Consider the following 25091-nt stretch of genomic DNA (forward strand, 5'->3'; position numbering starts at 1 on the left):
GGAGTAGAAGTAAAAGTACTGAACATTGGAAATACTCCAGTAAAGTAAAAAAAAAAACTCAAAATTGTACTTAAGTACAGTACTTGAGTAAATGTACTTAGTTACTTTACACCACTGTTATCGCCTCATAGGACGTTGGAGGGGACGATCCCAGCGAAGCGCTTGACTGGCTGCCGCAGCTTGTGGGCGGGGCCGTCGTGCTGCTTGGGGTTTTCCGTCATTTTTCAATAGATTAGAAGGATTATTTCTCTCATCGCCAAACGTTGTTGTTCCGCTGGACTTTTCTTGCTTTATTCGGACTGATCGCACAATTCTAAAGTGGAACTGTGGGGAATACAAATACATTTTGATCATAGAGCGTTTCTCCCGGTGAGAACAGATCTCCTATAATGATGGAAATTACAATACATCAACAGGTAAACATTTATTATAATCCCCTTATTTGATGTGAATAACATTTCAAACATGTCGGCTGTTTTTTACATTGGCTGTTGATAATAAATAATCGAATTAGAGAGATTTCTATGTGGGACATGGGATAGCCCAGATAAACTTTTTGTTACATTTGGGCCATAATCGATACGACATAGCCTGGTAGTCCAGACGCTGCGTAGTTACGCTATTATAAAACATACTTAGGCCCAATAGTCTGACGTTTGTCATCATATGATATAAATGATTTTCAAAAGAACTGTTCATGTCCACTATCTTACGTCCAATTCTGCAAGTCATTGAAGACTGGACTGTCGGGTTTAGCTACTCGGCAGCTAGGGGGAGAAAAAAAAACTTCGTTACTGTCAGTGTGATTTCTGGATTATGTACTGATACAAAAATATCTGATATAAAAAAATAATGAAATGGATCAATTTAATATAGCGTAGTTAGTAAACATCTTGTGCTTTCAGCTTTCACTTGTCTGGGCATGTTGTCCATCAACCCCCCCCCCCCCCCCCATGTGACCGTGTCTGTTCAGGCCACCTTTGATCCATTCTGAATGATTTTTGTTAAGATAGCCTGCTCCAGAGGGCCCACTATAAGCTGTACCCCCCACCCCAGGCATCTTATTAGATACAGAAAAAAACATACCATAGTGTATTTGTGAAAACTATTTTCTCTTTAATCACGTGATTCCAGAAAGGATGTGATGTAGATTTTTTTTAAAGGCTATAATCTCAAATGCTGCTTTAAATATATAGGCTATATCTAGTGTGTTTTCATGCTTTGGTACATTTTCAACAGAAAATGTATTTTGGTGTACCTAGTTGTGATAGAAGTTGACTTAGGTTGGTTTATAGAATTGCTTTCGAACATGTGATGTATTTCATCATCCTTGGTTAAGGGTGGATGTCCTCTGAATTCTGATGAATGGATGTATAATAAACTACTCCCTGAACCCTTTCAGATGCCCTTGTGTTTTTCTGAAGGGTCAGGTAAATGAACAACCCAGTCTACAAATCCAGATTTGAATCTCTCAGAGAAGTAATGTTTGGCCTGTTTCATGACAAGTCTCGAGTCTTTACTATTTTTTATTTCTATAGGAAAATAAATAGTGAGACTTTTTGATGTGCCAACAATTGTTTTAAAACAATTATGTTTCTTCATCCTGTATGTGTACTCCTTGTTTACTTTGCCTAAAAGTGAAGTCCAGGAAACTGGAAGGTATTTGTCACAAGACTGTTTCCTTGTTCTCTTACCAGTTGAACTTGTAACTGACACACCTGCTTTCATAGTTTGTTCAGCGTCTGAAAACAATACGTACCTTGACTACATTAATATCAGCAATACATCTGTAGAGTTTTGCACAAACTATAATTCTACAGTTTAAACAATGTTATAAACATAGCACCATGATTACACACTCCCTCTCAAAACAGACCCCTAACAAGTAAAGTTTACAACAACAAGGGGCTCAATGAAACTTTCCTTACGTAACTGACAAGGTTTCTTTGGGAATGCATTGTTTTCAAGGTCCCTCGTATGACTTGTGTGAGATGAGCTTGTGAGCTGTGACCAATGGACACAATGTGGTTTTTCAATGTAGAAAACAGGGCTGACCTCAAGAGGTGCATTTATCCAGCTCCTTAAGACATTATAGACCACTTCCTCATACCTTTGGCAGCCATAATGTCTGGTTGTAGTCTTACCTCTTGCCCGGTGAGTATGATTTACAGTAGACAGCGGTAGTGACGTCTAATCCTTTAGTGGTCCTGGGACTGATACAGCCTCTGATGCAATACTGAGGTAAAGAGGGTCAGTGGCTTCTTATTTTGCTGTGCCGCTGTTGCAGTAACAACTTCTCTGTCAACCATGCCTTTAAATAAGTATGGCTGTGAATGTTTACTAAAATTAGTTGCTTTTTCAAATCATGATTCATCACACTTTAGCTTCATCTTGGTTTTTAATCAAAGGTGAGAGGTGAAAACTAGTATTGGGTTTTCCGAGTCTTATATCCAGTATATATTTTTTACTCCACTTTAATGTTGGTAACAGAGTACTTCACAGTATATCACCCCGATTTCACATCCTGGTCCTGTAATTTGTTCTGCTTTTGTATTTTCTTTTGTCCTACTTCCTCCACTCTGCTCATGTGACTTGGCAGCTTATTATACAGTAGTACTTAGCCCATATTGCTTTTCTTTCTCTTACTTAACCAAATCTAAGTAATAACCCTGGGTTGCACCACAATGGCTAAAATAATCCTCATTCTTTACTTGTAATTATGATTGGTAATGAGGATCATTGGTGGAAAAATAGGTCTGTTTTAAAATATTTGTCTTAATGCAATGTTGCTCATTGTGCTTATTGCCTACTGGGCATCTGTGTGAGCCACATGGATGGGAAGATGGGTGTACAATGTTCTGGTTACTATTGTGTAATGATAAGGAGACAAGGTCAAGGTGCAACAGCTGACCAAATAACGTATGAATTAATTGCCATGTTTCAAGATTACATAATTCTTTATTATACATGATTAATTGTGCTGCCCTACAATAAACTGTCACATGGTCAGAGGTTTTCTTGTGACCTAATATGTAGGGTTTATGCAATCTCCAAGCCCGTGTGGAAGGTTTCCTCCATACGGTTTGTGTCATGAACGTTAAGAGGCCCAAGGGAGAGAGTATAGTACTGTTTATCTCTGGACATTCCTGTCTTAAAAGACACCGCACAGCTTTCAGTGACCAAGTGTTATGACAGGGAATTATATTAACATATTCCCACTGCAGTTATGCTTTGTTGTAAGTCATCATATCACATAAATAGTATGAGTGGGAGTAGTAACGTGACCTAATTTGAAGCGTTTGATCCTAGTATTAACTCATTTGTTTTTATTAACTCTTGTAGATATTTCAGATGTGTTTGTAGTCGTAGGAAAGATAAATTGAGTAATAAAATGCAGTATTACATTACAAAACATTAATCATTTGAGTTTCAAAGTAGGCTATATGTGGGACCTATCTGGCAATACACATTTGAAACTATAGACTACACCCTGAAAACTCACCAACTTCAGAAACTTGTTCAGATGCAGATCATATGAGGAATTAGCTGCCTTCAGCAGCTTCCTACACACTTGAGTAAGGATTTGACAAATACATTCCATTGGAGGTTTTAAATATGACAAATAAATTAACTGGTTAGTGTCACTCCTCTCCTGCGCGTGGATGAAGAATAATCAATTCCCTTTGGTCTTGTTCACGGGAAGATTCACAAGTGTGTGAGAGGGCACGTCTCTTCCTGGTGTGTGACGGTGAGATAGGAAACAGAGAAGTACATCTATTATTCACGTGGCTTCTTCCTCATGACATTAATGCCCAGCATTGTCGTCAAAGAATAGATACCAAGGGATAGGGTGTGGCAGGTGCAGTAGCCAAGCTTCACAGCAGGGACACTCTTGTTCCAGGAGCGATCGCATTCTCACTGCAGGATAGTGTGGCTGCAGCGGCATGTGATGCTCCAAACCCCTTCTCATTTTTTGTGTCTTTTCCAGGGCATGGAGCTGATTGACATCCTGTGGAGGCAGGACGTTGACCTGGGAGCCAGGCGAGAGGTGTTTGACTACAGCTACCGGCAGAAGGAGCACGAGTTGCAGAGACAGCGTGAGCTGGAGGAGGAGAAGAGACAGCAGCTGCTCAGGGAGCAAGAGAAGGCCCTGATGGCACAGCTACAGCTGGACGAAGAGACAGGCGAATATATACGGCGCCCTCCATCCAGTGGCCCGCCACAGTCAACCACACCTCTAGAGGTGGCACAGGTACCTGCACTTGGCCATCATTAGTCATGTCGGCACTGGGCCACTCCCCCCCCTCACTTGATTGGGTGTAGCTGTGTGGTAGCTAGGTAATCGCCTCATCCTGTGTAATTATGGAAACAGGTGGGTCTGTAGTTTTGCATTGGTGTATTCAGCTCTTTAGAAACTGCTCCACGATCTTTATGGAAGATAGGTAGGTAGGTAGAAAGATAATTTATTTTTATGCATAGGGTTACCTATACAGTTACTAACTCAAATGTCCTCCTTTGCAGAATGTCAGCTTCCCAGAAGAGGATGGCGAAGCCATGTCCTTTGATGAATGTATGCAATTGCTGGCAGAGACATTTCCCCTGGTAGAAGAAACAGAGGTAAGGACATAGACTAATACTGTACATGTAACATTACACCTTAAGTATAATTCTGCTATGCCCCGTGTCTAAAAGTGTACTCCTGTGTGTTTGCAGAACACCTCTCCTTGCCTGGACCCCACCGTTGCTCCAATCCCCAACAGCAGCCAGATCATGATGTCCCCCGAGCAGCCGCCGTTGCAGCAGGCCCCCCTCTCCCCAGCCCCCCTCCTGTCACAGAGGACCCCCCCAGATTTGGAGCAGGCCTGGATGGAGCTTTTGTCCCTACCTGAGCTGCAGGTATAATACCAGCCTCAATAGCGCAATGCTTTTTAACAACCTCAATGGCAGGGGCCAGACATTACAGGACAAACTCAACTGTTGTTTGCCCCCCCCTCCCATGTGTGAATGAGGTCTCTCATATACAGACACAGGTGCACCCAGTGATTAGGTTTCATGTCTGGGATTAGCCAGCACAGTAGGGGTGGGGTGGGTGCTTCCAAGGTGTGTTCAGTTCATTGCCTTGGTAGCAGGTAGCATTGTCTGACACAACTAGCTCAAGACTGGTTTTCACAACCTCAATCAATCTTGTTCTGACGTCATCAGAGTAGGAGTAGATAAACAGTCAAAAATGTGTTTTAGGGGTTGAGGAGAAACCAAAGTGTAAATTTAACTCTAAATTAACATGCAGGGTTTTGCTGTGTACATTGCATTATTGGCATGTACCAGCGAATGTCAAAAACATGTTTCTGTTTCATAAAGTCTTCACAAACTTCAGAGGATGACTCCATCGGTTACTACTACATGTAGGCTAATTGCTGGGCCATTGTGCCCAATTCTGCCCTCTCTCTTGAGGGTTGTCTGACATCCCCGGGGTCCTGCTGCAAAAGAGAAGGGGCACATTATGTGCCAGATCTACTGGTTTTGAGCGTTCATCCTTATACATTTGTGATCCGATACTCATTATCCTTCGTTTCTGAGTTCATGTCCACATAAGAGTAAAAGCGTGCTGATGCCTGCACAGGCTGTTTTATTTGAAGGCAGCTGATAGAGGGGCATTGCAAACCTGTGTTTAGTTGGAATAGTGTGTCATTTGTCACTTCAACCTTTCAATGTCTAAGACATAAAAGCAAAATGGCCACTGTGTGAATATGGCCAATAGTGGTCATTCTTGAGCTGCTTCAGCATCTGGGTTATTTTTTATTTGTCTTGGCGGTCATGATGCATGTGAACTTCTAAAGTGCACATCTTTGTTTTTTTTTGTCTTAAATTGTAACGGTTTTGACGGTTTAGACTCTAGAAACTGCTTTCATTACTTACAAAAGCTTAGAAGAACATAGAGTGGAGCATGTAGTATCATAATGTGGCACAGTTTACAACCAAATCATGCCATTGGGACCTGGGTCTCTCTCAGTACATACCAATCATGTCAACAAACCCACACTTTCAATTGTAATGTTTTTATTTAATCAGTGTGATTTTCACACCTCTGTGTACTTGGAAGAGACTAAGCAAAATAACCTGTACGTGACCCGATGTATCATTGTGGTTAGATTAGATTCTAGAAACTGCTTGCATTACTTACATAAGCTTAGAAGAACATACAGAGTGGAGTATGTACACATTAACCCACTTTTGACCTTTTGTTTCTTCCATTGATAATCTATGTCACGACAAGTTTGGTTATACTGTAGATGTGCGTCTTCAGTAAATCAGAACAGGATGGTAGGCATGGTTAATGCAACCACAGAGTACCTTACACAGGTTGGCATCAGAACTGTTATAGCTACATTGTCTGATGTACTTTGTTTTAATAATGAATCTCTTTTCTTTCTAGCATTGCATTAACATGCAAATGGAGGATGCTCTGGAGACGACAACATATCTTCCTACAAGCAGCCCTGAAGAGCAGGATCCAAACTACAATTTTTACCCACCGTCTAATCTCACAAATGTGGGGCCAAGCACAATAGATGTTTGCCCCCCTGAATATATCAATGTATTTGAAGGGACCTTCCCTACTGTTGCCCCACCCAATCACCTCAGTCAGATGACCACGAAAGCCCCTCAATTAAATGCTAACTTGAGTGGAGAAGCTTTCTGCGACATACTACTTCACCCCAACCCTACTCTAAATACAGAGGAAAGCAGTGGCCTTGAGGGGAATGGAGGCAAAGCTTTGGCTGCTATACCAAACAAGCCTCCTTTTAAACCGGACATACACAACCTCTCACCTGGAGATACATTTAACGGTTGCAAACAGGAAAGGATGTCAGAATTGCCTGATTCAGATTCTGGAATCTCGCTGAATACAAGCCCTATTGCGAGCTCCCCGGAGAAATCTGTATATGATGATGGTTCCTATGGCTACAATGACTCAGATATGGACGAAATAGACTTCAGCCCAGGGAGTGCTGAATCTGACTATTCAGAGATGTTCTCCTTGAATTTCCAACCTGATGGATACCAGCCCACTGGTTCAACACAAACAGGAGGACCAGACGAGGGGCAGGACAAGAAACACAAACAGTACAAGACGGAGCTGGTAGAGGAGACTGACCACAGCCAAGCTCCATTCACCAAAGACAAGCAGAGGAAACGCTTCGAGGTACGTCTCTCCAGAGACGAGCAGAGGGCCAAGACCCTCCAAATACCGTTCACTGTGGACATGATTATCAACCTGCCTGTGGACGACTTTAATGAGATGATGTCTAAGCACCAACTCAATGAGGCCCAGCTGGCGCTGGTCCGAGACATCCGCCGCCGCGGGAAGAACAAAGTAGCCGCCCAGAACTGCCGTAAACGCAAGATGGAAAACATTGTGGGGCTCGAGTACGACCTAGACTCGCTGAAGGAGGAGAAGGAGCGCCTTCTGAAGGAAAAGACCCAGAATGACAGTAGCCTGCGAGAGATGAAACAGCAGCTCAACAGTCTGTACCTGGAGGTGTTCAGCATGCTGACAGATGAGGAGGGGAAACCCTACTCGCCGTCTGACTACTCCCTCCAACAGACCCGAGACGGCAGTGTCTTCCTAGTCCCTCGCATAAAAAAGACACTCATCAAGACGAAAGACAAGCACTTATCTACTTTATAATATGGTACTGCATTATCATCATAGTAACAATACTATGCAATAACTTTGTAGTAGCTCGGCTTTAAGCGTAATAGATCAGCAGAACTATTATATAGTTTTTGCTTACTCCTCTTTAATCTTGTAATATTTTTGATATTTTACTTTTGTACTGCTTTCTAATATGCCCAGAGATTCTTTTACCAATATTGTTTGTAAATAAACATTATTTGCTATTGAGATTGAGAAAATATATTGTACAGTATATATATATATATGTTTTAGTATGCTAATGATTTTGTTTCAATCACTGTTACTTATCGTTTTATAAACTTTATATTTTGATTTGCTCCCCTGTCTTTTTTAAATCCTGACTTATGTGCTTTTCAATAAACTATTCATATAGCCATTTTGTCTCCTTTTCTCTGTGTACTGTACATTGTGTGATTTAGTGTAGCCAGCCACAGCTTGTAGATTGATGCCAGATGGACATAAGGTTTGAGGAATGATTACATAACTTACCATGTGCTTGTTTTTTTTGTTTTTTTTCCAGCCACTATACCATGTGGCTGGTAAAATAGACACATAAAATGCAATCTGTACAGAATCTGAGACAAAAATAGCAACATTCCAGGCTTTAGCCCATTTCTCAATCACCACCATTTATCCGTTTATAATCTCAAGAAAACTTTCCAATTTAACTGACTGAGTCGAGCTTATACAGAGCACTAAACCTAACCTAACCTGTCCCATAAGTTGTAATACTATAAAACCCCAGTAAGCCCTATAACATTTATTCCGTCCAAGGAAATCACACCCACTCCATTCATTATGTTGCACAACAGCAAACACAATTGTTCAGCTATGTGCAATACACTCCATGTGAATCATGCATGACAACGTCACAATAGCTTCATGGACAAACCCATTCAAAAGCAAAGCCCTGCACAATCACTATTTGCTCTTCGTGCACTTTCACACACAAATGCTACCTTTGAACACCAAGCCCATCTGCTGTTCTCAAACCGAAATGTCTGAAATTGAGGTAAACAGCAAACCATGAGGACTTGTATGTGAATTGGACTTGTGTGAGTTCCAAGTAATTCAAACAATGAAACTTAGTTTCTTTTAGTCGTAAGAAAACTGTAATGTGCAGTACTTTAAATATAATCCTAATCCAATAACATTTTGCATACAGTTGATAAACCTACAAAATGCCATTTTAAAAACACGTCTACAAGTAGCTTTCCATAAGAAATAAACCACTCACTTTGTGGGAGAAGTTTTATTTAAGAACACCAGCAATTTATACGTAATCATTTTCTGTTAAAAAGTAGTTCACGCAAACAAGTCTGGTGCCAAAGCCCCATTTTTCCTATAGAAATACTATCCTACAGCGAATTCAACAGCACCATTATTTAAGAATTGGTAGCATGAACTACGTACAATAAAAGGGTATTGTGGGTGTGAGCTTATGTACAGACTTACCCATGTGTTAGTAATTGATTTCATTAAGAGTTATTTTATATGGAAGCGAATAGATGCTATAATTTAAATGAAATGGCAAATTTGAAAATTCAATTGAAATAAGAGAAATGATTTTTAATCTTCAGGAAACAAAGAAATCCCTTGACATCCTGAAGATTAAAAAGCATTTCTCTTATTTCAATTGCATTTTCAAATTTTACATTTTATTTGACTTATGGCATCTATTCGCTTCCATAATTTTACTGTTCTCATATGTTGTTCTTCATTGAGTGTGGCATGTAGCAATGTCCTCTATTGTCCTGGGATGTCTCAACAAAATATACAAATCTGGTCAAATTTATATAAAACATGGCAGAAATACATATTTACACTACTGCACATATTTAATAAAGAGCTCATTTAAAAATAGATATCACTATTAACTACCTTAGATTATTTAGCAATAGTGCAGGTTTCCCACTCTCAGGAAAACGTTTTTGTAAACTAGTCTTTAGTAATACAATGATACATTTTATTCCAAATTCAACATGATACTGTAGATGAGAAACATAAATGTTCTAGGACAGGTCCTTGCTGATCACATTGGGATTGTTGCCCACCCCCAATAACAATTAAAATAAATAATATATACACGTTGTTTCCCATCCTGGGGACTTTTGTCTAAGTTTTCCATGAGACATGGGAGGCCTGTAGTTGTTTCCCCAAGCCACTTTTATTTCAGATACCCACCAAAGAACAATGCAGCAAATCCTTCTGCTCTGTCTAGCTTTAAAGAACATCCCTACTTGAAAATATCACATCTCCTCCATGCACAGTGGATGGCTAAAATATGAGCAGCCTGTAAAGTATGTTGAAAAACAAAGTCTTACCCATCCAGAAACTTCCATGTTATCAGGTCTTAACAGATTTTCAGCAAGAAGAGAATGCCTCTTTCCCAATCTGCAAATCAAGCAAAGTGGTTACTCTTACCTGCTCCATCTTCTTAAGAATCTTTTGTGAAAATACTCACTCCCTTCTCCTCTCCTGTTACGTCTGACATCTAGTATTTGCGGGTTAACTGAAGTATCTCTGACTCAACAGGATCTCCAATGTGTCCAGGAACTAGTCTTTCTTCGCTAGCAGCGAAGGTTTAGCTAGCCTTGAAAAAAAATGTTTGATGCTCACTACCAGGTATGACACTGCAAGCTTTCTTCCATGGCCGATGTGCTTGGTGCTCCCTCCTCTGTTCTCTCTCAATATGCTGACTGGTCCACTGTGCTGGGGCTGAAGAGGTCCTGTCTGACAGTCATCTGCAATCTTCCACACTATCGACGCTGAGGGCACAACTGCTGGAGCTTGTAGCTGTCATAATCCTACTCGCTCAACACTGGCATAGGTGGTGTGTGGGCCCTTGCCCTAGGTCTACCCAAAACTCCCTTGTTTTGAGCCAGGTAAAAAACAAATCTTTAAAATGTAATCCAAAAAGGAAATTGTTCTGGAGAAGCTGATTTGCTAATCTTCATCGTAACAACGAGCAGGCAACAAAACAATTAGCATGTTTAGCTTTTTCTGTTTTGTTTTTCTGAACCAATGATGCACTGAACCTCATGGCACTTTACTATACAACTTTATTCGGACTTTTTCTACTTCTCAAAATGCTTTAACAATCTAGAATTCTGTTTGCTGTGTACACGTGGATTGAAACATTCCCTTAATTCTAGTTCAGACTGCTTATATTTGTTAACACTAACACTATTAAAGAAATACATACTATGCTTCAAATACAAAATCAAAATACACTTGACACTTGCAATTCAGCAATCATATTATCTTGAAATAAAAATTGATAATTTGATGGATAATGGATCATTCTAGCTCAACTAATGTAGGGGCTATGCCATTATTGTTATAATTTTTTTTAACGATGTTAATCGCAGACACAAAAAAAGACCATAAGTTTAATCAGCAAATAGGTTAAGATTTTGAAAACTTAAAGTTTCTTTTTTTTTTTAAATGTACGTTTCTCTTTTACCTGATACCATAGGCACAATACACACACTTCAGAAGCACAAAAGGAAGAGATATTTAAGTAGCAAAACATCTACCACAAATAAGGAAGGGCATCATCTACACTCATAATATCTTGTGTACAGTCCTTTTTTTCATTAACATCTCCCATTTAGCTGCAGTTACATGTCTGACTTGTTCCTCTAATGCTTTCAGACGACTGCCTCAAAGTAACCTGCAGCTTTCCTGACAACTCCTCTGCTCACCTCCTCGCCTCTCCTAAGAACTGAAGCCTGTTGAATGGATACAGGATAGAACAAATAGTTATTCTACACTTTTATGTGCTCACACTGTACTGTGCCACTAAGATTAATGTGAAGGAGAACTGAACTTACCAAAAACATCACACAATTAATATCGCCGTGAGCCATAACCACCACCACCACCTCCTCCTCCTCCACCTCCGCTACCAGAGCCATAGCCGCCTGTAATGAACAATGTTTTACAGACAGAAAATGACACTCATCACTCACGACAATCATTCACACAGTAGCAGACCTGTGATTTTCTAGCATTCATCATTACATCCAGAGTTGCAAAACCCACCTCCGTAAGGTCCACCCGAGTTTCTGCCACCAAAGTTGCTTCCCTTCATGGGGCCATAATTGGACTGCTGACTGCCGTAGTTCCCAAAATCGTTGTAATTTCCGCCCCCTCCTCCACCACTGAAGTTCCCTGTAAAGTCACACGTATTAGATTTCCTGGCAGTGTACCATTTCACGTGTCAAACATTGTGCTTCTGCTAGGGATAGAAATCTGAGCCTAGACATCAGATTCAACTGGTTTAATACAGCAAAACACATCAATTAATCAAGCAGTACCACGACCTCCATCGTTGTAGTCATTGTAGCCACCGCCTCCGCCACCACCAAATCCTCCACCCTGGTTCCCATATCCCGGACCACCACCGCCACCTCCGTAGCCCCCACGACCTCCTCCGTAACCTGGCCCTCCACTGTAGTTCCCGCCTGGACATACCAACACCAACACCGTTTAAGCATTAAATTAAATATAGTTCACCCACAATTATTATTTTTTTTTTTGTCACATTCCTAATCCAATATATTTGAAGTAAATAGGAGGCCAAGGCAAAACTATATAACAAATCACGTGTAAACTACAAAACAACTCTCAGTATAATCCAGTATGGACTACTAGTGTCCAGGTTATAACCAATGTTTAAAATGTAGTACTGCTCTTCTTAAGCTTGGCCGCCTATTTACTTCAATTCATCAAATATTGGAAAATTGGATCAGGAATGCCACAAAAACAAAAAAAATAATTCAAGGCATGGGGTGAGTAATTGAAAGACAAAATTTTCCCACTATCCCATGAAACGGAAACTAAACGTTCATGGGATAAACGATGCAGGACTAGATTATAAAATGCAAAATTGTACAAGCTACCAAAATAACGCAAAGTGGCAAATTATTTAGTCCATGATGTTTTAAAATAAAGTGTTCAGATTTGTATTTGATGGCTGATCAAGCCTATGAGTATAAAAGTGGCAAAACAACTCACCGTTACCACCGTAGCCATCGTAACCATCACCATCATAACCACCTCGCCCACCACCATACCCACCTGGAAAACAAAGGGTTGTGGTTCATCATGTGGACTGCAGCTTGATGTGTTCATCAAGCTGCAGTCCATAGGATTTATGCCCTTCCAGGGATTCACAAAATGTCTACCAGTGAGCTAAGATGGAATGCCCACTTGATCACGGGTAGACTGGGATCAAGTCACTTTGTAGGTTGCTGATCTGGTCTGGGTCTAAAGCATGTACAGTATGTGTGTGCGAATTACCGAATAAGCTGGCTCTAGACCGGATCACACTGGTCGGAGCGAGAACCAGGCTTTCCGCCGTGTGGAAAGTGAAACTGGAAAGCATGGTGACGCAAGTTTAGGACAGTGATGTGTGTTTTCAATGAGTCATTAACATGGAGGGTGAAGTTGAAAGGACTTATTTAGGAGGGGGTGTGTCTGATTAAATGAATTTCAAACATCTAAATATTGAATCAAGCCTTGGGTGCACACAAAAGGCAGATAAGTGTTTTAAAGTGAAAAACCCTTTTAAGCTTAAATGGTACTCACCTCGGCCAAAGTTGCCACCTCCATAATTGCCACCTCTGCCCATGAAATTTCCACCTCCTCCACCTCTGTCTGAAGTATGGAGAAAAAGTACATTTAAAAGTGGAATTTTGAGAGGCACTGATTTAGAAAAAACATCTAAATAGCTATACTAAAGTTCACTTAAGATTGACTGCTTACTCCTCTGGTTGGAAACGGCCATCATTTCCTGTTTCGAGAGTGCTTTCCTCACCTCGCAGTTGTGGGAGTTGATTGTGTGGTATTTCTGGGCTAGTAACAAAAAACATTAACAATTTAGATTTACAATGTTTAATCATCAACAGCATGACTATGAACTTAAAATGGAAACTTTGAAGATTTTCAACCTAAACCCCATTGTTGTAATGTTAGGAGATCAATAATATTGGGCGGAAAAAAGTACCCTATGTCTTTTGTGCATTTCTCCAAGGAATGTTGATGTTGCGAAATGATGACAAACGTGTCGTTTCACGTCATCAGGCGTACATTCAATTTGCCCGATGATCAGCGAAGTTTCCCTTTAATAAAGAATCACATACCAACAATTTTGTCCACTGTGTCGTGGTCGTCAAATGTGACGAAGCAAAACCCTCTCTTTTTTCCGGTTGAGCGTTCCTCCATGATATCAATGCAGTCGATCCTTCCATACGGCTCAAAGTAGTCTCTTATGTGATACTCCTCTGTGTCTTCCTTTATACCACCCACAAAAATTTTCTTCACTGTCAGATGGGCGCCTGGCTTCGAGGAGTCCTGAGACAAAACAGGCAGCACAGATAATAAATAGCTGTTTATTTTGCCATAAAAGGTAAACAGCCGTGTTTCAACCTAAATTCCTTTGTTCCGAAAAAAAAAATTCCTAGTGTGACAAAAAATACCCTATTGTCTTGAGTCTTCTGTGTATTTCTCTACGAATGCTGACATCAAGTGTCATCGAGTGTATGCCATGTATGCCCCCTGATGACCCAAAATACGCTTGGCATCATCATTTCGCAAAGTCAACATTTTGCAAGAAGAGAAATACACAGAAGCCATGGTATGTCTTCTTGACACACCATATTATTGATCTCCTCACATCAGAACAATGGGAATTAGGTTTAAAATCTGTGACGTTTCCCTAATAATATGAATTTCATCATGTTCACCTCTCTGGATACAGCCCTCTTGGGTTCAACTACACGGCCATCCACCTTATGAGGCCTTGCAAGCATGGCCTCGTCAACTTCCGGTACAGCGGAGTATGTCACAAAGCCAAACCCTCTTGAACGCTTGTTGTTGGGGTCTCGCATCACCTGAAAACACCAGAATGTTTGGTTATAGGAGTAGGCGGGCTTGTCACAATATTACGCAATTATTATGATTTTTCAGTATCGTTTAGATTCATCTGTTGAGAAATGTTCATACATTTTCAAAACAGTTGAACACAACACGATGCAATGAGTTGTGAGCTTGAAGATCGGCTATTTTAGAAAAATAACCAATTCCAACAATTTGGGTTATTGATACCTGTCATTGTCAGTCATTTCTTCGTATATTTTAGGTTATTTGTCAAATGTGCATTGTGCAGGTTTCGTTTACCAGACAAAAAGGCAAACAAATGTGTTTTGATCAAAGCCAAAAACACAATAAAATCATTAATCACAATAATTTCTATGACAAGTGATTGTCAACATAAAAATTCATGATCGTGACAGCCTTATACAGGAGTAAGACTCGATACCTACAGGTTAGTCGAAAATAGGCGATCTACAAGCTCACGTGTAGATCTCCTAGTTTTGGCACACGACAGCGTCTTACAACAAAGTGTTTTTTCATCTAGAAAAACAAACAAAAAACGTACCACACAATCTGTGAGTGTCCCCCATTGTTCAAAGTGGGCCCTTAAACTCTCCTCAGTCGTTTCAAAACTCAGGCCACCGATAAACAGCTTTCTCAGCTGTTCAGGTTCTTTGCATTCACGGCCCTATAGAAAGAAAACGAGAAAAACATTTTTATGACAGTGAGTTAGGGCTACTTAAAAAAAAAAAATCCTTCATACTTTGCCTCAAGCACATTAAATAAATACGTGCGTTACATATACATTTTTTATCCAAACAGTCTTTAAAGATTGGCCATTAATGTTGTCGCTAAACAGGGATTAAGTGGTTAAGCACTTGGCCTAGAGTTTAATTTATAGTAGACCACTGCACGACAGATGAGTGATGCTTAATTTTTATCCATCATATGTTGATGTTGTTTGCTGGAAATAGCCGATCTACAAGCTCACAACACATTGAGCTTTTAGAGCGGCTATTTTTGGCAAGCAACACAGTAGTAGGACAGAGTACAAATCAGGAGAGAGGGCAATGCTGACCACTATTGACAAAGCTACAGTGAACACATGGTGCCTGTACCAAACGATTGGACATTTTGCATTTTGCTTTTTTTATACAGCAAAAATAGCAGCTTTACAAGTTTACGTGGTGCATGCAACACGTTGTGAGCTTGTAGAAGTGACATAATTTAGTTTTTGTTAGGTTAAAGCGCTGGGTTAGAGATAGCCATATAACCACGCCCACCTGGGCAGAACAATCGACAGGTGTCTGTCATTCCCTGGTGTCATTAATTGCTACCACCCTCACACACAACCAAATGGACCTGTCGATTGTGTGCCCCCTACTGTACGTGCTCACTAATGTGGTCCGTGTGAAACTCTTGGGGAAGTGGAGATATTTTACTAATTACACGTTTTCTGAGAGAACCTTCAAATGATTATTATGACACTTGAGGACAATTATAGCTGGACCCAAGTCGCAGCAATTCATTATGAGTCTGCTACCTGGGAGGGCATGGATAATGGGAGTGTTAATATGGCTGTGTATATGAAATGTATGTAATATCACAGCCATTCCAAGGCTAGGGTGAGGCCCAGCCGGTTAGCCTAGCTAGCATTGACTGAATGGTTGACAGGTCTGACAGAAAACCCACAGCTGGACCTGCATGATGCTGCATCATGCCAACACAAGCTTAATTAAAGTACTTTCATGCATTTAATTCAAATTCAACCAAAACCACGATGATGCGGCTGTTAGTTGTTAGCCAATGTTGGCTAGCTTTACTCGTAGAGTTATAATATATCGGCTTTACTAGGCCGTGGAAATAATAATTTAGAGTGAGCTTCCTGCGACTCATGCACTTAGCATTCTGCAAATGAATAACAGACATTGTCTTGTTTATTTCTGTGCATATTTCAGGTCACAGTTACTCGGTATTTAACGGTAATTACTACATTAATTACTAGGTTGCAAATATAAACATTCACATTGCAATATACGTGACAACATCACCTCCATTTCGCAGAATCTCCACCACAGGCGCAGATGAGCAGAATCGATCACGTGACACTACAACTCTGGATTTTTTTTATCCCCACAAATCTTTATTGACATATTACATGCGGTACAAACCAGAGGTGGAAAGTAACCAAGTACATGTACTCAAGTACTTAAGTCCAATTTTGAGCTATTTTTTACTTTACTGAAGTATTTCCAATTTTCTGTACTTCTCCACTACATCTCAGAGGCAAATATTGTATTTTTACTCCACTACAATTATTTGAAAACTTTAGTTTCAAGCTACTTTGTAGATTTTGATTATTACAAAACATACATCAACCACTTCAGCCCTATTTAAACTTTGGCAATTTGAGCGTTGTGAGCTTGTAGATCTGCTATTTTCAAAATATTTTTATACATTTGAAAACCTGTGAAATGGGACATTCTGCATGTATAATGGGTACTTTTACTTTTGATACTTAAGTATATTTTGATGTCAATACTTTTGTACTTTTACTCATGAAGTACATTTTTTAACTTAATTTTACTTGTAACAGAGTATTTCTACATTGCAGTATTGACACTTTTACTTAAGTAAAAAATGTGAGTACTTCCACCACTGAACAGTTCTTGCAGCTACTCTCTACTAAGCCGATATCTGTGAATATAACGGTGTTGGCCAATCACAGCGCGACCGTACCTCGGGCTTATGGGCTGTAGTCTTCTACCATTGGTTCTCAAAGTGGGGTCCGAGGACCCCCAGGGGTACTTAAGGGGGTTACAGGGGGTCCTCAGATAAATGATGGACGGGGACCTAATGAACCCTTATGGGTCTGTAACTCTGAGTGTACAAATGGAACCAAATGCACCCGTTAGGGTCCATTTGTACACTCTCAGAGTTAAATTAACATTGATTTGACAATATAAATTGAGGTCCCAGAGACATACATGCCATTAAATGGGGGTCCGTAGCCCTAATGCATGTCAAACTGGGGGTCCTTGAAATTAAAATGGTTGAAAATCACTGCTAGAGAGCCGTACAAATCTTCTATTATGAGGGTCCCTGGCTTATCTTTTCAAATGGGGGTCCGCGGGCTAATAAGTGTCTATTTGGGGGTCCTAACTACGAAAGGAAACCTCTCGTTCTTCTGCACTGTCTGGTTCTTCAGCAAAACACCGAAGGGCTACTACAACCAGTGCGATTTTTTTCTGATATTTGGGAGTAAAATAAACACACACACGTACGCACGCACGCACGCACGCACGCACGCACGCACGCACGCACGCACGCACGCACGCACGCACACACACACACACACACACACACACACACACACACACACACACACACACACACACACACACACACACACACACACACACACACACACACACACACACACACACACACACACACACAGAGTTTTGTGTTATGGGATAATTTGCGCCATCTACTGGTTGAAAATAATATCAACGTGTCTGAACTGCACTTTACATTTTCATCTCCATTGACAGCTGCCAGCCAGTCAAATTCTAAGTAAGCAATAATATTATCATGTGATGTACCGATGCGATGTATAGGCCTACAACTAGCCTAATCCATTAACAATGAATGGAAGAATATACTGTACACAACCTCTACGTAAATTATATTTTATGGTAGCATCATTTCTTAATATTCCCATGGATAACTCTTTACTTGTATCTCTAATGGATAATTTTCCATTCCAAGGGGATGCTGAGTGGCTGGTGTAACTATCAAACTTCCTGGACATTAGAACATTTACTATAACATGTATTATAACATTACAACATTTTATTCATTGCTTTGTCATCTTTTAGGATGGTGTTATGATTTGGAGCAAAAACAAAATCAATGAGCAACAATATTTAACGTTCTTTGGACCATTGTGCCTGTATGCGTTCAAATATGAGGGTCACTATTACAGTATACTTCACTTATGATCTGCCATACATTCCTTGTTGAAGCTGACCAGCGTCTTAAACATTTATGACTGGTTTATGGTTTATAGACAATGTCTGCCATTACCTTTATAGTAGTATGTGAGAAAAATATAACCCTAATAAAAATGTTAAATGTTTTTCTGACACCATTAACGATGGATATTTATTATCAATCTATAGTTCAGATTCAAGGGACTGTCGGTGACTGTTTTGTGATCTTTTTTTTATTTAGGATGAATGAAACACTTTGTTTTCTTACTGGATTGGTAAATAAATATAGTAGATGAGTAAATGTTACACTGATTTAAGCAGTTATATTTCCAGCACATTTATTTCAAAATGTAACTATTAATGAGAATGAGGACTTTGTAACATTATCTCTGCTTCAGAACATACTCTTACCTGGGGAATACTATAGCAAACTGTCTCACTATAAGAACCAGTTTTCTTGTTTTACAAGTGGATATTCTGGCATGCAACAGTGACATTTTATGTAAATAGGCTATTAGGCTACTCTTGGAGATAGTATAACGTTTTAATGGCAGTTTAACAACATCTGTGACACTGAATGGACAAATGAAAACCTCAGTTGCTATAATTGGCCCAATTGTGTCTGGCAGCAATGGCATGCATGAGGATACATGTAGTATTTGCCAATAGAAGGGTATGTGTCTTGCATTTTTCATTGGAAAGCCCAAAGCTTCATTTCATTTGTCCCTACAAAAGCCTGCATACTGCTGTTTGAAGGGAGCAGATGGTATGGACCTTGTCCAAATGTCATGTTTTTAAAAAAAAGTTTGCCTCGGGAATAAACACGAGAAAGGACAAAACAAGCACTGCAACACATAATGTGGTCATGTAACAATAATTCAAGCCTTCTAGAATCTGGCTTTCATTCAAACGTGCATATTTCTGAGTTTGATTGGTCTGCAATTGCCACAACAAGCTTGGTTGTTTAAATTACATCTTGTGTTTTCACTGTTTTGTGATCTTTCACACCAATCATTAGCACTGACATAAGTCAGCTGTCTGATGTTTTCTTAACATATCAGTGTTGCCCATTAAGATGCTTTGCAAGCTGCCATCAAAAGTAGTTTCTGCTCATTAAAACAACCGTATTTGTTAGGTGAAACATGTGTTGGCTAAAATACAGTGAATGTCATTATGATGACGTGCAGTGTTATTTATGGTCTCAGGACCCAATATTATGGTCACCTTCCTGGGCAAGATTCAGGTCCTGAAATGTTTGACTGTAGGCCTACTTGTTGACCTTGAATGACCGTTTGGCCAAATTAGTGTACAGACAACTTTCATAGTTAAATGAACACTCTAGATTTGTAGAGGCACATAGGTGAGTGCTACACTGTAGAATCCTCAGTGTAATATACCGTAACTCTGAGAGAAACAACTGAACACTTTCGGGGTCCATTCGTACACTCTCAGAGTAAAAAGGAACACACAGGATTTTATTGTGTACAGTATCAGCTTTGCGCAGATGTAGCTTGATGGATGCTCTGTGTACATCTCCTTGCCCCAACCTTTGGACAACATGTTTGTTTGGTTGTTGATCACACCCTGAAGTCTTTGAACGTAACTGCCCCCTGACACAACAATATATCACATCCCCCACATGCTACGCTCTATAGGACATTTCTGTGTGCTTGCACGGGCTACTTTTGTAAGATAGTTTGGGAAATCTGCGTTCAATCTAAAATATAGTTTTTCCACATCACAGTCGAGTTTCAGCTTGTTCCATCACATCAGTGTAGGATAAATTATCACAGTTTTGGAAGGAAGCCTAAAAAGCTTGCTTCAGTGGTGGGACAGTGCTGCAATTTAAATATAAACTCAGTTGCAACATTGTCACAAAAAGCAGTTTATGTTAAAGAGTCGAAACGTATATTTAAGTTATGAACTAATGTTCCTCATTAATCAGTCTAATTAATTAGTCTTTCCTCTGCCCTGATGTACTTTGCAACGAACGATCCAATATCACAATTCACTGTAATTTTGGCAATGGCAAATGAATGATGTAACCATCCCCTGAGACAGACGAGGATGACATCCTTGTATGGACTAAAAGGCAGCACTTAGAGGTATAATTAAATAATTAATACAAGTTTTATACCCATTCTAAACCTCCAAATTATGGTTTACCATATATCTGAGAGCAAACCATTGAGGATCACCCTGTCAGCAAAACCTTCATGTACCGTAAATCCTTGGGAGGGAGAAGCTGCTGGTTCTAAATTGTCTCTGAAGTGAAAGATGGTACAGGCCAACATATAATCAGTCTTCCCTTTAAAAAAAACAAAAAACAGGCGATAATTGAAAAGAATGCACTATTGAAAATGGGGGAAAACATAATGTAAAGGTGAACACATTTCAAACATTTTAGGTTCATGGATGACATTAGTTTCCTGGAGATTTAGCCAGTGCTTCAGGGTTGATGTTTCACACTGATGGGACAGTAGGTGGCGCCATATAACCCAATCAATGTGTCTACTGCAGGGATTTTGCATGAAACTGACCTTTTAGTTTAGCTACTGTGCAAATCTGGCTACAAACTAAGTATGCAGTGACTAACTTATCTATGGCTGCTGTATAACTATTTGGCATAATTCTTGGCAATGAGAAGATGTGAACCTGCAAGGGCCTAAACCGTTGAAACCTTTGGAAACTTGCAATCTGCATGAATCACATCAACATTAAGAGATATCTTAATGCATGATGAACATGATGCAAATGTATAGGAAACTTAATACCACCTTCCCTCCTACACACAAAAAAAAGATGTGCATCACATTTACATTTTGTTGATGACACTGATGCCTAGCCATTCTTCACTTGATATTCAAAAGGGCTGGTATCTCCTCTAGATGGCACTATTGTCCATGAAAATCTGGGCCTTTTATTTTCAAATCCATATCACCTTGTAAATGTCAAATAATTTTCCTACATGCTAAATCATCATTTCTCCTTGTATCACACATTGTCCACCAAGACCACACAAGAAGCATCTCAAATCCCTAATTATGTATTTATTTCCAAAAATGTTGGGAGGTACTTCTGTATTCTTGAACTTGTTAGTCTTATAATTCATGGAAAAATATGTTTTCTTTCCTTCAGTGGTACTTAATATTGCTGTATTATTGCTAAGTATTGCAATATTGTATAAAGTATATTGGATGCTTTCATTCTTTACATTTTTGGAAAACAGCCCATGACCATGTGTTTAGCCAAGGTTATCATGCGTCCCTGAATTATTTCGATGAACTTTATCTCTCTCAGAAGCTTCACACATGTTGCCTGTGTAGTAGGCGTTAAAGTTGACCGTGTCCTGAGAAAACGTAGAGGTAGTTCCATGAGGGACGCCTGCTTGACATAACCTGGGCTTGGACAGACGGACGTACGCAAGTGGAAACTGTGAGGAAATGGAGACTCAGAGCTGGGAAACCAGGGAGTCAATTTAGACACAGTCTACCACCTTTCCACATGCAAGTACAAAGCCAATCTTGCACATCAGTGTTGACCAGGATCTCTCTCAAAGGAATTTGGGGAAAGAACAATTCCCACCATCTGTTTCCTGCTCAATTGCATAGAGGAAACTGGGTGTAAATCACACAAAATATAAATAGATTCCACATTCAATTTACAGGAGCTAAAGTTGGTGAGTGTGGCCTTGTTATTTTGACTTCTCTTTTCTCTCTTTCTCTTCCTCTCTCCCCCTCCACCCTCTCTTTCTGTGTGTGTGTGTGTGTGTGTGTGTGTGTGTGTGTGTGTGTGTGTGTGTGTGTGTGTGTGTGTGTGTGTGTGTGTGTGTGTGTGTGTGTGTGTGTCAGCCAGATACTCTCTGACAGCACAACCAAATAGCTACAAAAAAGGCATCTCTCTCTCTCTCTCTCTCTCTCTCTCTCTCTCTCTCTCTCTCTCTCTCTCTCTCTCTTTTTTTTGTAGTATGACAACAAGTATGACATGTGGATGAAAGCCTTTCTAAAACATACCATTGAACTGGTTGCATCACAAGACACACATGTGCTTTTCAGTGTATAATCATAACTGCATCACAAGGCATGAATGATGTGCTTTCCTCCCAGTCAAAGGCAATGCAATGTGTCTCACTCTCAAATATGTTGGAAATGTATTGAAAGCATAGCAGCTCAAAATACTATTGGCAATAGATAAATAGATAGACCTATTCTACTTCCGAAACACAAACTTGCACAGCAGCTAAATTTGTCAAGTCCAAAAGACCAATTGTCATCAAGATCAGTTGCGTGTCTCCTCTATAATTAAGTACAAGAGAACTATGAAGCAATTAAAAATCAATCTCAAATCAATCTTAGAACCATGCTGAATCAATTATAGTTCTTAATATTATAATTACAGAGTCTAATAGGAACGCATAATTCATGCATGGCCTCCCAACAGGCCTACACTACAGCCAGTGTATTACATATGGGAAATATGGATGCATAAATATTTGCTCTCTAAGTAAAGGAAATGAATTATTGATAAAAAATGCGTTTGAACATTCAGTCAAGAAACTCATATCTCTGTGCACGCTTTGTTCACAAGCCTCATAAACATCTCAGCATGTTCTTCCCTCCAAGGCTAAACACCAAAGAGATGGACTCAATTACTCTAGCAGAGCTATGGCGTTTCACATGAACACACTGCGTTTACTGCCTCGCAGGAAATATTCCACAAGAACTGTCTCTGTCACTCACTCTCCTGCATGTGAAGAATTGCTGATATGATTGTATGCTGTAAAATACAAGCTGTTTTACATGGTATATTTATTCTAATATTGAAAATAAAAATCCAAGTTAGTGATTTAGGTTCATTTTACGTCCTGTTTACGTTACTGTTGCCTGTTAAACAAATGATACATTTCTTTACTTTAGTCTTTCTGTTGTTTATATGAAATAGCCATGAAAATAACTTGTGTGGCAGACTTTTTGGAAAATCTTGGTCTGTCTCTCCAATAATTCACCCTGGCCTTGGTCATATATCTTTTGCTCTGCTATGTAGCTGTGTGAAGCGGTTCACCTACGCGACAAACTCTGGATTGTCAATTTAACTCTGAGAGAGTTCATTTAACTCCTAACAGTGTAAAAATAGATCCAAGGGTCCATGTTAGAGTAAAATTAACACTCCTGAGTTTGCCGTGTAGTGTGCCCATAAAGCAAAGGTCTCATCTGTGGGGAGACAGAAGCGTAGAGCACTAAATGGCAAGGAGTTCTGTGAACAGGGAATCAATGCACTCTATGTGATTTTTTTGTATTGACTGATCCTACAGGCTGATACATGCTGGTCTCCATGCTGTGTATTGATATGGTCAAGCAGTCCGCAGCAAAGCCGTTTTAATGAGCTCCTGGTCGACAATGGGCTTTGGAAAGCTGTTTTTCTCCTTTGTCTAAATATGAACGGATAACAGCAACCTCCTCAAAAAGCTCTTTGGGATTAATAAGCCGCCTTATGTCATTTGCTTTAGTTTGCGTGATCATTTTCCTGTGTTATGCAGAATTATGCTATTATTCATGGCAAGTGTACTGTATGATATATAAGAAGAAAAATGCTATTTGTGAAAATGAACTAAAGAGGGAGGTACATTATTTAGCTTTCAAACCAGCAAATGTGACCCTTGCTTCTAGTGAAATATAGGAGGAGGAGGGGTGACTACTACACAGTCCAATGGATTGGTCTATTGATGTCCAGAGAGGAGAACCAGATAGTGCAGTGTAATAAAAACCTTTATTTACAGCTCCTCAGTGTACACAAACAGAGGAGTGCTGTGTTTCCCTGTGGCACTAATTGACTGCCTGCAGCAGGAGAAACATTGACTCTCACCCCCTCACTTGGCCCACTGCACTCAAATGTAATAATAACCATTGTGCTGCATCTTCTCCATGTACTTCCAAAGCCATCTTGCGCTGTAGCTATAAAGAGCATTCATTTACCAGGTACAGTGATTTGGGGACAGTTGTACTGTGGTAATGCGTATGTCACTGGTCCATTTATATGGTCTGAGCCTGTGGTTATAGCCAAGGAGCTTTGTGGCACTTGTGTGAGGTCCATTCAGTGCGTTCCCTTTCATCCTGGGCGAGAAGAGAGGGAGGGGCGGAGGGGGACGGTGGAGGTGCTTGGCGAGTGGGGTGGGGGGGGGGGGGGGGGGGGGGCAGGTGTGGGAGACGAGGGAGGACCATCGCTCCTTTCCCCTAATTTTTGTGTACAGACAACAAACGACCACAAAAGTGCTGCTTTCACAGTTTTTTCCGGCGGCCCGACGTTGAGCTCCCAGCAGAACCAGACAAAGGAACGGCGGGATGATGAAGTCCCGAGCAGCGGAGGGCAGGTGTTCCCTCCGTCTCCAGGGAGCGGGGGACTACACCTGCCCACTACCGGCCCACCGTGATGGATCGATGAAACAGTAACTGACTCAGCGTTTCAACAGCTCTACCTGGGATTACGGCACGGAGGACCTGATTGAAACCCGCTGTCAT

General features: G+C 40.3%; 2 protein-coding genes across 6 annotated transcripts; one reads left to right on the forward strand and one right to left on the reverse strand.

Moving 5' to 3' along the window:
• The first annotated feature begins 225 nt into the window (after positions 1–225).
• Positions 226–8075, forward strand: nfe2l2a (nfe2 like bZIP transcription factor 2a). The gene is made up of 5 exons (XM_084083770.1): positions 226–416; positions 3989–4252; positions 4522–4617; positions 4714–4896; positions 6434–8075. Exons 1-5 carry the CDS (start codon positions 390–392, stop codon positions 7688–7690), a joined length of 1827 nt encoding a protein of 608 aa, XP_083939896.1. The 5' UTR covers positions 226–389; the 3' UTR covers positions 7691–8075.
• An 879-nt stretch (positions 8076–8954) lies between these two features.
• On the reverse strand, positions 8955–16667 carry hnrnpa3 (heterogeneous nuclear ribonucleoprotein A3). 5 transcript variants are annotated; one of them, XM_084085120.1, is made up of 11 exons: positions 16633–16667; positions 15147–15269; positions 14452–14598; positions 13849–14059; positions 13472–13561; positions 13295–13363; positions 12722–12784; positions 12022–12168; positions 11747–11875; positions 11536–11625; positions 8955–10093 (listed from the first exon to the last, which is right to left on the reverse strand). In XM_084085120.1, exons 1-10 carry the CDS (start codon positions 16636–16638, stop codon positions 11552–11554), a joined length of 1059 nt encoding a protein of 352 aa, XP_083941246.1. In that variant the 5' UTR covers positions 16639–16667; the 3' UTR covers positions 8955–10093; positions 11536–11551. The 5 variants fall into 5 exon arrangements, with proteins under 5 accessions (XP_083941246.1, XP_083941247.1, XP_083941245.1 ...); XM_084085121.1 differs by lacking the exon at positions 8955–10093 and adding an exon at positions 10744–11433 and having other exon boundaries at positions 12028–12168; XM_084085119.1 differs by lacking the exon at positions 8955–10093 and adding an exon at positions 10744–11433.
• Between the last annotated feature and the right edge of the window lie 8424 nt (positions 16668–25091).

This window comes from Gymnoscopelus microlampas (assembly GCF_963454915.1).
Source record: "Gymnoscopelus microlampas genome assembly, chromosome: 17".
NCBI lineage: Eukaryota > Metazoa > Chordata > Actinopteri > Myctophiformes > Myctophidae > Gymnoscopelus > Gymnoscopelus microlampas.

Coding starts and splice junctions, on each gene's coding strand:
- nfe2l2a (XM_084083770.1), top strand. CDS start 390: ATGATGGAAATTACAATACATCAACAG. Junction 417..3,988: donor AAATTACAATACATCAACAG/GTAAACATTTAT, acceptor TGTCTTTTCCAG/GGCATGGAGCTGATTGACAT. Junction 4,897..6,433: donor TGTCCCTACCTGAGCTGCAG/GTATAATACCAG, acceptor TTTTCTTTCTAG/CATTGCATTAACATGCAAAT.
- hnrnpa3 (XM_084085120.1), bottom strand. Junction 13,562..13,848: donor CACAGTGGACAAAATTGTTG/GTATGTGATTCT, acceptor TTTTGTTACTAG/CCCAGAAATACCACACAATC. Junction 13,364..13,471: donor GGCCGTTTCCAACCAGAGGA/GTAAGCAGTCAA, acceptor TCCATACTTCAG/ACAGAGGTGGAGGAGGTGGA.